The sequence below is a fragment of the Hydractinia symbiolongicarpus genome, chromosome 9, assembly GCF_029227915.1.
Source record: "Hydractinia symbiolongicarpus strain clone_291-10 chromosome 9, HSymV2.1, whole genome shotgun sequence".
Taxonomy (NCBI): Eukaryota; Metazoa; Cnidaria; class Hydrozoa; order Anthoathecata; family Hydractiniidae; genus Hydractinia; species Hydractinia symbiolongicarpus.
In genome coordinates this window covers 21496730-21509536 of record NC_079883.1, presented here as the reverse complement: position 1 = coordinate 21509536, position 12807 = coordinate 21496730, and the positions used below count along the sequence as shown (strand labels likewise).

The 12807-nt window shown below is 34.1% G+C and overlaps 2 protein-coding genes across 4 annotated transcripts in view; both read left to right on the top strand.

Moving 5' to 3' along the window:
• LOC130656774 (exonuclease 3'-5' domain-containing protein 2-like) overlaps positions 1–12807 on the top strand; it is a 45510-nt gene that overhangs the window by 735 nt on the left and 31968 nt on the right. The gene's annotated exons all lie outside the window — the stretch shown is intronic.
• LOC130656769 (spastin-like) overlaps positions 1–12807 on the top strand; it is a 52486-nt gene that overhangs the window by 35495 nt on the left and 4184 nt on the right. Inside the window, exons 1-5 of one of the 3 annotated variants that reach the window (XM_057459684.1) lie at positions 10569–10729; positions 11902–12032; positions 12149–12241; positions 12341–12424; positions 12543–12736. In XM_057459684.1, coding sequence (XP_057315667.1) covers positions 11918–12032; positions 12149–12241; positions 12341–12424; positions 12543–12736 — 486 coding nt within the window. In that variant the 5' untranslated portion in view covers positions 10569–10729; positions 11902–11917. Of the gene's footprint in view, positions 1–10568; positions 10730–11025; positions 11203–11901; positions 12033–12148; positions 12242–12340; positions 12425–12542; positions 12737–12807 lie in introns of those variants that run through there. The other 2 variants (XM_057459685.1, XM_057459686.1) reach the window with 2 other exon arrangements.

Sequence of the window (12807 nt, the reverse complement as noted above, 5' to 3'; positions counted from 1 at the left end):
TGTACAAAGAAAAACCTTGAGTTTTTAATGCCAGAAACGGATTGGGTATGTAGAGACAATACTCTAAATATGTCTCTGTACTATGGGGATTGCTTACATCTAGTCAAGAAAGGTAATGAAAAGTTGGCCTTATCTATTACTTCGGCCATCAAGATAAACGCTAGTAGGATAAATGTTTGCACTAGTGAACATAACTGTAAAAAGATGAACAATACAACCAAAATACCATTTATATTTCATGAATGTGATTATGTTCATCAACCTCCAGTAAGTGCACAAACTGAAATTCCTATTAGATACGAAAAAAAGCCGAAAAAGAAACGCGAAAAAATAGTAAAACTAAAAACTGTGAAACGAAAAACTAGTGAACCTACTCGTAAAAAGGTACCAACAACGACAAGTAATACGGAACTTAACAACTTGCTTCGTGATAAATTAACACAAGGTAAAAGGAAAACGCAAACCAAAATTTTTAATTTTCATTTATTTTTTAACATAATTTTCTGTTTGTTTTTTATTAACTGTTCAATTTCAATTTTTGAAAATATTAAGCCTGAATTTGTAAATAGCACTATATTAAATAGTAAGACAATTTTACCTGTTCATAAATTATTATTCTCACCTTTTTATATTTATAATCAAACCTTTGACGGTTTGAAAGGAGAAGAAAACAGTATTAACCTGCAGAAAGAACTGGCCAATAACTATGCAAACATCTACATTCCTGAAAATATTTTTATATTTTTCGTCTTCATCATAGTTAACTTTCTTAAAGTTATGAGCTGTAGAAAGAGAAACTTATTGCTTGCATCAGCTGGTTGTTTCTTTCAAATTGCCATAGTTACACTTGTTGTACATAGTTATCACAATGAAGTTTGTAAATACTCCAAACTTGAGCGTTGTAACAAATCATCTTTCTTCGTGCCTGAATCTGTAGCTCTTTGTAACGAAATTACTAATAAGAACTTAGAAACTAACATCAAGTACTATATGTTGTCCTTTCTTGTTTTAAGCAGGAAATACCAGACAAACTATCTTTGTTCATTGATTCTTCTTTCTGGTGACATAAGTCTAAACCCTGGCCCTCCTGTGGATATGACAACTGTGAATGAGGACTGGAACGTGTTCAAAAAGCGAGGGTTTCATATGGCTCATGTCAACATTAATTCGCTTTTACCTAAAATTGATGAACTTAGGGCAATAGCGTTCTCAACTAAAATAGCTATTATTGGTATAACAGAATCTAAACTAGATAATACTGTAACAGATTCTGAGGTATCTATTGAAGGCTATAACCTCCTTAGATGTGACAGAAACAGGCATGGAGGAGGTGTTGCTTGCTTTATTAGAAATGATATTTGTTACAATTCTCATAAGCGACTTTCAGAAAATTTGGAATGTGTCATGTTTGATGTTTTATTTCCTAAAACAAAGCCTTTTACTGTTGGAGTGTTTTACAGACCACCAGATCAAAATAATTTTGTCAATAATATTTTAGATGAATTTACTACATTAAATTTTGATGAGAAAGAATTCTATCTCTTGGGAGACTTTAATATCAATACTCTTTGTAATGGTAGAAGTATTTTTAAAATGAATAAGACAGCACTTAAGAGTGACCATGTCTCTGGATTGCAAAAGCAATATGTAGAATTTTGTTTGCTTTATGGCCTTAAACAATTGATTGTTGAGCCTACAAGGGTAACTTGTGCTACTGCAACAGTTATTGACCACTTTTTAACAAATTGTGTAGGTAAAGTTTCTCAAAGTGGAGTTTTAAATGTTGGACTATCAGATCACCAAATGATTTTCTGCACCAGAAAAGTCAAAAAAGTCAAGTTTAATACCCACAAGCATATCAAATTTCGATCTTTTAAAAACTACACAAAGGAACAGTATCAGGGTCTCCTAAGGGATACAAACTTTCCAAATTATAATGAGTTCACGGACATTGATCTGGCCTACTCTGATTTTTTGACAAAACTAATGTCAGTAATAGATACTATAGCACCTACTAAAGAGGCCAGAATTAAATGCAACTCCCAGGAATGGTTTGATGGTGAGATTGCAGACAAGATTGCTACTAGAGATAAACTTTTTAAAAAGTTTAAGAAGTCAAAATTACAAATTGATTCTGACCTCTGGAATGAAGCAAAAAGTAATGTGCAAAATTTGATCAATAAAAAGAAAAAAGAATACAAAATAACAGAAAACACAGGCAAGCCTAAGGAACTATGGAAGACTCTAAAGTCTATGGGACTTGACAACTCAAAGAAGTCAGATCCGAACTACTGTCTAAAGGATGAGGATGCCTTACATTTTGATACAAAATCAAAACTAGAGATATTTAAGAACTTTTTCTCTGGTCTAGCAGATGGGCTGCTTCAAAATCTTTCTAAGCCCTCAAATAGATTTGGGATAAATGCTGTCATCTCATATTACAAATCGCTAAACATTGGAAACAAGATATTCAATTTTCAGCAAGTCTTAGAAGAAGATGTGCTGAATTTGCTGAATGATACTAGTACAACAAAAGCACCAGGACTTGATACTATATCTGGAATTTTCTTGAAGGATGGTGCTGATGTTTTCTGCAGACCAATAACTCAATTATGTAATCTTTCTATCTCACTGTCATCTTTCCCTAGTGAATGTAAGATAGCTAAACTTAAGCCACTATATAAGAAGGGATCAAGAACTGATCCAAAGAATTACCGCCCTATATCTTTGCTTCCTCTTTTTTCTAAAATTATTGAAAGAGTGGTCCATAACCAAACACAAGCTTTCTTAGACGAAAACAATATATTATTTAAATTTCAGTCTGGCTTTAGAAGCTGTCATTCAACAGATTTTTGTCTATCATATATACATGACAAAATTTCAAAAGGTTTTGATGCAGGCTTGCTGTCTGGTATGATCCTCATTGACCTACAAAAAGCTTTCGATACCATCAACCACTCCATACTTTTGGAAAAATTAGGAACTCTTGGATTTTCAAATGAAGTAATTCTTTGGTTCAGGTCTTACCTTGCAAACAGAACATTTTGTGTGTCAATAGATAACTTATCATCTAATCCAGGTAAACTGGAATGTGGTGTTCCCCAAGGTTCTATCTTGGGTCCACTTCTGTTCTTTCTTTATGTAAACGATATGCCACAAGCTTTCGTAGGGGCGGATCCAGACTTTTTCAAGACTTAGTCAAGACTGAGTCTTGAATTTAGCAGCTGGGGGCTAAATTTTAAGCTTTGCGGGTACAAAAATCGCCGAAAAATTGTCTTCCGATTTATCTAGTTATTAATAAAATTGACCAAAAGAAACGCTAAGCTATAACAAAATCTCCTAAGAACATCTTTTATAAGAATCAAATCTCCGTCTTACACGTCTTATTTTAGATAGATAAAACCACTAAAATTAACAGGGATTAACTACAATAAAGTGAGACAATTGTGAATATATTTCATTATTTATAAACTCCTGCTGTTTCTGCCAATATCAGGCTTCATCAGCATGACTAGGTGAATCAAATGATCACACCAGCCATGGACAGCAAAATAAAACACAATAATAACAAAAAAAATAAGAATATGGAAAGATCAGGATAATGAAGATGAAATATACATACATGTGATATGATACAAACACACCTCAACCCATGTATTTGTTCAGATATATTTGTTTATTCATAGGGCTAAACTCAAGTTTCGTTTGAACTTTGAAAGAAGAATTAAGAAGGGCTTTTTACTGCTTTTTGCATGCTGAAATAGGAAAATGCAACTTTCAGTTAAGAAAGTTGCAACCTGGAAAAAGGGGAACGTAATGATTTGGCTTGAAGTCTACACCAGACTTAACAATATCTTCATAACAAAATAAAATTTTTAACTGATCTTCATCAGGTAAAATAGATGGGTGTGGCAATATACACTGTGTAAAGAAAGTTGTAACAAACTGTAACAAACCGAATTGTGGGTAAAATGTGTTAATTTTTCTCTTTATTACTGTTGACAAGGCAAGTATTGATAGAAAAGGAAACCATGTCTTTGGGGTACAGTTGTTGATTGCTTCTGCTTTAACTGCCTCCTCAGGAGGAAGAGTCATATCACAAACAATATGGGAAAGGGAAAATCTGAATAAACTTTTCTCAGATATAAAAATATTTGCCTTTTGGTTTTTAAAAGCAAATTGAAAACAAGGATGATTGGAATAAAAGGAAGGATGCAAGAAAAGTTCTATGGATGTCAAGATTCTCAAAACATCAACAAGAGAATTATCACCTATGCCTATACCAACGATGCTGAGCTGTATAGACAGTCTCCTGATGGATTGGATCTAAAAATAATATATTTTACCATGACCTTTTACTCAACAAACTTGTTTCTTAATAGTCATTCGAAGAGTTGTTTATTTTCATCACCAACCTTACTTATCCAGATGTCAAGTTCTTGCTTCTAATAACAACACAAATATTAATTGAGAAAGAATTCCTCCGCAATGCTGAAAATTCTGTTCAAAGCTCATATTACAAAAACAATACACCTTTATGACAATTCAATTGTACATGCGTTCCTACGGCTCTCCATCGTTTTACAATATCGGAAAAAAGGAGGTAAAACTCGTGTTTTTATGAGAGTTTGTTAGAGACGAAAGCCTGTTTTCTCCAGTTTTTTAACTTCCGTCGTATCAATTTCTTTCAAATTTTTAGGAAACGTTAATAATAATAAGATACAACTTATGTGTACTTTTCATTAAAAACAAAACGTGGCAAGAAAAGTTATCACGAAAAATAGTGTTTTCTCCTTAATAAACTCTTATAAAAGTGTAATGTTTACCTCCTCTGATTGCAAAATAAGCTGCGATGGAGTGTTATTTTTTCCGAATTATCGTAAAGGTGTATTAGCCCTAGCTATTAGCTAATTAAATCTTTTTGTATTTGGTTTTAATAGTCTGTTGTATAAAGCTCTCCCCAACTAGCTTTTCGTAGCAGATATACTGAAAACCTTTAGATAAATGCAAGGTGTGTTGGAGAGTAAAAAACATACTTCTCACCTTAAAACAATAATTCCTTTATCCTCACACCTCGCCTCAGATGGAAGGTATATATCTGGATCTGAATTCCGATGAAGACTTTTACCAACCAAGGCATAAATATCCCCAGACAACAAAAATGCTCGAGAATAAACACTTTCTAAAAGTTCTTTTTGCATTTTACGAACAGATTCAAAATTATCACACTTTAAATCAGTAAGCACCCGCGCCAACATATCTGCTGCAGCCATAATCAATAATAGTACGGAGAGAATCCAAGCCAAAAGGCGTGAGTCTTTGACTAATCCTGACGGATGGGAGTTAAAACTATAGCCTAACAGGTTATCAGTAACCACGCAGTACGGAACCTAAATTTCCTTCGCCGGCTGCGGGCCACATATTGTTGGACTACGCATAGAGTGTGAAAATTACGTCACGATTTTGACGTCACAGGCCCCTTAGGTGAGATGGGGAGGGTTGCGGGCCATAGCTATTTGATTTTTGACTGACTGAGTGACTGATTAGTCAAAATGAATCAGTCAAAATCTGTAAGCTATAATTTGCAACCCTCTCAGTCTATATGGTAGCGACGTCACAACTTTGACGTCAACATTGCTATAGGCGAATTGGAGAGGGCTGTGAACCATGGCTTTTCGCCGTAAAAAATTACAATTTTTAACGCCCTCCGTTTGCAACGCCTGGATCGTCGACATCTTCGCTTGGCTAACATTTTTCGTCAAATTTACACTTAGTCACGCGACTTATCTGACTAACCCTGGATCCGCACCTGCGCGTACAATGTGATCTTTTTCTCTACGCAGATGATTCATGTCTCTTATTTCAACACAAAGACATAACTGAGATGGAAAATGCTCTTAATACAGACTTCAGTAATTTATGTGATTGGTTTGTGGACAACAAACTCAGCATACACTTTGGTGAAGATAAAACTAAGTCTATTCTTTTTGCCTCCAGGGGAAAAATTAAGAAAGCAGAAAAACTTAATATTTCCTACAATGGAGTAGAAATCAAGCAGCATACGAAAGTTGAATATCTTGGTTGCATCTTTGACCAATCACTGTCTGGTGAGTCAATGGCCTTACATGTGATTAACAAAATTAATGGCAAGATTAAATTTCTTTATCGTCAAAGCTCATTTTTGAACAAGGATCTGCGACGACTTCTTTGTAACTCTTTAATTCAACCACATTTCGACTATGCCAGTACTGTGTGGTATCCAAACCTGACAAAAGTTTTAAAAAAGAAGCTCCAGGTTGCTCAAAACAAATGTGTTCGCTTCTGTTCACAAAAAAGTAGCAGATCACATGTAGGTGCTACGGATTTTAAGGAAATAAATTGGCTACCAGTTGGCGAAAGGTTTAAAGTATGCGTAAACAATCATGCATAAAAATTTTTTCAGAAAAAATGTCCTCTGTACATGTCTGATGTATTTATTCCATCAAGTCATAGAAGAGCTTCGACTCGTTCATCATTCCAGAGGCTTGAACAATCTTGTGTAAAAACATCCCAAGGTCAACAGTGTCTTTCCTACCTTGGACCCTCCTTATGGAATACTCTTCCTGAGGGTCTTAAAAGATCTAGTACTACAAACAGTTTTAAACACAACCTAAAAAAGCACTATTTTGATGTTATAACGAGAAGGGACTCAGATGATTTTGTGAATTAAATTCATATGATCTTTTGATAATCCTTTCGTTTTCGTTTTGCTTATCTTTTTTTCTATAAGGGTAGAAATGGACCACAATGGAAATCTCGCCTTGGCTTGTTTTGTGTTATCCAGCCATCAAACATATCAACACTCAGGAAAATTGCATTTAATTTTATTTTATATTTATTTTGATACATTTTAATATTATATATAGTTTATTATTTTATTTATTTGTTTTCAATTTCTTTTTCTCTGTAAATATTTTTAACGATTTTATAATGATGGCAAATATAACTTACTTACTTACTTAATGGTGATCTTATCGATTTTGTTGACCTTGGTGATATTGATCTAAATTATGTTGCGTTGAAAAAGGTTGATGAAATTGCATCTCATGTCTTAGTTTTTCTTGTGAGAAGCATTGTAAATCCTTTAAAATTTTCATTTGCAAATTTTGCTACTACCAATGTCACATCAATTCAATTGTTTCCTCTCTTTTGGAAAGCGGTTGGCATACTGGAGGAAAAATGTGGCCTAAAAGTTGTTGGTATCACAAGTGATGGAGCATCTCCAAACCGACGAATGTACCATATGCACCTGAACATGACCCGTGTAGCTGACATTAATGCAGGAGTGGACGTAACATACCGCACTTTGAATGTTATGGCAGATGAGGAACGGTACATCTACTTCATCTCAGATCCACCACACTTAATTAAAACAGCCCGCAATTGCCTGAGTAATTCTCTTGCAGGAAGATGTACCAGAAGTATGTGGAATGATGGAAGTTATATCATCTGGAACCATATTTCAAAGTTATTCCTTGATGACTTAGACTGTGGATTACATCTTGTTCCTAAAATAACAAATGACCACATCAAGCTCACACCATATTCAGTCATGAATGTACGTCTGGCAGCACAAGTGTTAAGCGAATCTGTCTTTAACGCTCTTCAATTGTATGGACCACCAGAAGCTAATGCAACTGCCAAATATTGTAATATGTTCGACCAATTTTTTGACTGTCTTAACGTCAAGAATACCAAAGAAGCAGCAATTAAACGTAAACCATTTCTTAAACCGTACACATCTGTTGATGATGAAAAATTCTTATGGTTGACCGAAACATTTAGGATATTTCAAAACATGGAAGGATTCAATTGCTGATAGGCCTGGTAATTTTACGGATAATGCTAGAGCAAATATGTTTATTTCACGGCAAACCTACCAAGGAATCAAAATCACTGTCCATTCTACTGTTGAATTAATCCAGTAATTAATTAATAATGGAGTTCCATATGTACTGACAGAAAGATTTTGTCGAGATCCCCTTGAAAACTACTTTGGTCGTCAACGTGCAATTGGTCATAGGAAAGATAACCCATCAATCCGTGATTTTGGTTATAACGACAACACAATTAGAACACAAAAGATTTTCCGACCCATAGCTGGTAACTGTCATAAAATTGATATTGAAACTGTGCCGTGCCGTAAGAGCAATTAAACACACTTGGAAGAAAGAAGAAACTAAAAACGGTTATTTTTATAGCCACACATTTATAAAAAACATTAAATTGGCTTAATAACCAAGAACAAGCACTGTATTTCTGCTTAACACAAACATTAATAAAAAATATTTTGAAATACCTTAAAACCTATATACACTACCTGGACCTTTTTGTAGACTTCCATAATTATTTATTATACCATGTGCCAAAATAATATTGTTTTAAAATTTGTTGCTATAAAAATAGCAGTTGTAACAGGTTTATAGTCACTGTTCTGGACTCTTAGTGTCAATGTCCATCTGAAAGATTGCTTGAAGATTTCTTGATTTCAGTGCGTAGAGATGAGCTTTTTTCTGTTTTGATGCAAATTTGTGCAGCTCACACTTATCTTTCACAAATGAAAAAACACGAACACGAACATAAAGCATGATGAGATGCTCAAGTAAGTTCATTGCTAATTCTTTTGTGACTTTTTCGGTTGAGTGTGATGTTATTTTGTTGTAATTACAAAGCACAACAGGGTTCTCAAGCAGGTCTGAAACAATTTTCTTACTATCAATTGTATGGTGAAAATTAGCAGTTGCAGCACGAACTTCAAGTTCTGCACAACAAAAAATTCTGAAAACATCATCGGTTACTGACCATAACCCTCCTCTGTCCTTCATATTTACTAAATCAGAATTTTTATCGTCTTCTACAAGACATGACTTTCCAGCTAATAAGATGTCCAAACTTTGAACTCCAAGCATACTTCTTGATTTTTTTGATCTCCTAATGCGACGATATAGGGTACTAAATACATAACCACTTAGATATTGAATTATGTTTCTTTCTTTGGGTGAAAAATTCACATGGGAAGAAAATTCTACAGTGTTTTCTTTTACAGTTGAATTAGTGAGATGAGCAAGTACGTGATTAGCCACTTCAAAACCAAGGAGAATAGAGCTTCGATTTGATAAATTTCTGAAAACAATATTTTCAGACACAGATTTATAGAAGGCCGGATAAAACTTTTCAGCATCGCCTTTAAAACTACCAATCACATCTTTGACGAAACTATAGGTCTTCTCACTATAGCATTCATCTTTAGAAAGTTTACTTGCACTTAATTGGGTGTACTTCTTAAAGTATAACGGATGGAGCTTGGTTTCAGCAGTAGTGAGGCTGTCGTCATTTAACTGGTTTTGTGGCTGACGATGTTTCGCATTTCGGTGTCTTGTGAGTCTGTTCTGCCCAGATTGCGAAAACGACCTGTTTACAACCGGGACAGCCGGATTATGTACGCACGGTCCGATTATGTTTTTTTTGCACTGTTATGTCGTGGTGACCGGATTATGAACGCTGATATAAATAGCTGGGAGACAGGCTGTGATTGGCATTTTCTTCAAGCTTTTGTAAATTAAACATTCTCTGGAAGATAGAACACCCCTAAAAACTAGACATGGCGAAATAAAAAAGTGTCGACGTAATTCTTAGTATAAACTACCCTTGTAGTAAATACATTTCAACATAATATACTTTGAAGCAACTAAATTTCACGGAACCTAAATTATTCTTTTTGCGGGAATTAATTTTGGTGAAAAGTTATTAAACTTGCGAATCCCAAAATTTAGTATTTGCCACGAATGATATAAAAGCAGTCAGCCCCAATTATATTTGTGTTATTTAAGTCCTATAATTGTCGAATAATATTTGACTGTCATACATAAGTCGGCCTTCCCCGATTATGTTCGTTCTATAATAAGTGAGAAATAATATTACACTGTCGTATATAAACTGCCCTGATTATGTTCCTTTTATAAGTGCCAAATAATATTTTTTGAGTAATAAGCCGGCCTGTCCCGATTATGTTGCCCTGATTATGTATTTTCTGCCCTGTTCTTAACCGGGGCAAGCTGCCGTACTTAATCAGGCCAATGTTCATTATCCGGGCAGAACAAGTCCCCGTTGTGTTTTGCATGTTTTGGAGCATATATCACAGGTAAAACAGCTTTCAGAAGGGTCGTCAACTATTTCTTCAACAATTTCGGATAATTCTTTAGTTAAATCACGATTTTTCTCCAATAAATCTTCATCAATAACAGCCAAGATTGCATCAAAATCATCTTCACCAAAGAAATCCTCCCCATGGGCAGCCATTATTTATAATTCCGTGCAGTCTTAAACTGGCCACCCCGATTTAAGAAACATATCTGCTTGTGAACAATAGGAACACATTATGGACGGCCCGGAATTACCAGACTATCTCTTTTTCTTATGACCATGATTCTATTTATAATATATACATTAAATTGAGGAAAAAAGAGGACTACGCTGGAATAATTATATAAGTGGTTAAGGGGGAGTAACAGGTTAGATGGATATATCTATCTAAATGGGGGATTAGTAGCACAGTTGGTAGAGAGTTCAACACATGTCGAAGTATTTGTGGGTTTGATTCCAACATTAAGGCTGTCGTCCAGTTGAGCAAGAATTTTTAAAAAGGTTTCTGTAGCTCAAGTTGGAGCTTTAAAGACTTCACTTGAAACTGGTGAGACTGATCACATAAAATATAAATTAACACATAATATTTCTTTAAATCATAGTCATAAGTCTCTTTTTCTTAAATATATAACAAAATATTTCAATCGTGGCTGCCCCAGCCAAAATGATTCTGCCTCTCAAGTTTTGTAATAGGTGAAGTTTCAATAATTCCATCAAAGATTATCTTGAAAAGTAAACATAAATAGCTTAAAAAAAGCTTGACTAGCTATAGCTGTATATATATATTAACATGACATTGCACTGAGCTGAATATTATATCTTGATATCTCAGTCATAATTATTTAACTAGTCATTATGCACACAACGATCCAGGTAAAAACATCTCCAATCATGCAACAAAGAATTCTCTTACTGCTTTAAAAAATGCATTCACCAATATGGTTGTAGATGGTCTTGCACCAAGAGTTGCGGACGGTGAAAAATACTTTCAAATATGTTGGACAAATTATGATGTTTAAGGTATTTTGAAGGGGTTGAGACCTTAAAAAGTTTTACTGAATTCTCTGAAATCTCTGGTGGACTAAATCCAGGTCTATTAAAAATTACAGTGATGTCACTGTGGTGACCATAAAATCAATGATCAAATTTGTCAAAACCAACTATATTAATCAGTGCGAAACTATATGCTCTAAATCAAGTCTATGCAAAATAAAACAGTTATATAGTAACTAGTCATCAACCCATGGAAAAATCTATGGGGTGGGCGAATTTATATATTGCATTTTCTGTTTCCGAAACAGACAGACAGACAGATGGCTATTATTATAGAGTTGTTTTGTGACACCATGACGTAATGTTTTCAATCACCTTTCTCGTATTTTAATGACGAATCTGATGATTTAAATAGTACAGTGACATTTTGTTGGTTTTACAACCATCATTAAGATATGGGGACAAGGTGGTGCTTTGCATTATTAAAGTGTACAACTTTCACGACACTTGAAAGAAATGTTAGCCACTAAAAAGTTCACAGGTGGTTTTGGTGAGATTCTCATTGCTGTATCGTGCTTTCAAGCAACATCCCAATTGTAGAATCTATATCATAAAGGATCTTGCCCAATCTACTTATTGACCCTAACTGTAATATATTTATAACATCTCTCGAATTTTAATTGTTGTTAGAACCATATAAATTGCAGTTCTCATTACTTTATATAGATATTATGGTTATAAAATGGAGAATGAAAAGAAAAAAGATTCAAAGCCTGAAGAGGTTCTGAAAGTTCACAAACATCACAAACAAGGTTATACCTACATGTCATCTGCTTTAGAATTGGATGAAAGTCAAGGTAATTCTTGTTGTGATCTATATTAATATCTGGCAATAACAGGTAATATTTAACTTAATAACTATTTTATATTTAAAGGAAATATTACCTTTCTATTTGTTTATTTTTTAATTTAGTGGGAGTGGAAAATTTACGAAAAGCTGCTGAATTGTACGAGAAAGGTATTCATGAATTTAGAGAAGGAATTTCTATTAAGCTAGATGGCGTGGGTAAGGAGAAATAACATCTTTATTATGTTCTGTTGTGAGTTTATATCTCTGTAAAAAAATTGATAATCTGATACAGAAACTGTGTATGTATTTTTCCAGGAAGTGATTATGATAAAGCTCGTAAATTACAAGAAAAAATGGAAAGCAATTTAAAAGATGCTGAGTCAAGAATTGTTGAAATAAGTATAGTATTATAATATACTGTAAATGCATTTGTTTATTTAGAAAATGTATTTTTTTATTCCCAAGTCTTCTGTGAAAATTTCGTTTACCATAAACTCTGTTTTACCCTTCTCTTCAGCTATTTTACTCGAAGACTTGCGGAATGACCAGAAAACAGCTTCCTTGTCTTCTAAAGGTCATTCAGGCAAACCAGCTGGAAAATTTTTTAAAACACTATTAAATGGATCTTCTGGACCTTCCACACTAAAAGGTTCAAGTTCAATGGCAAACAAAACTAATGGAGTTTTGCCAAAGTCTACAGCACCGAAAAAGGTACAGCTTTAATTTAGTGTATATATATGTATAATTAATATAAATTAAAAGCGTGATTTTAATGTTCCGCA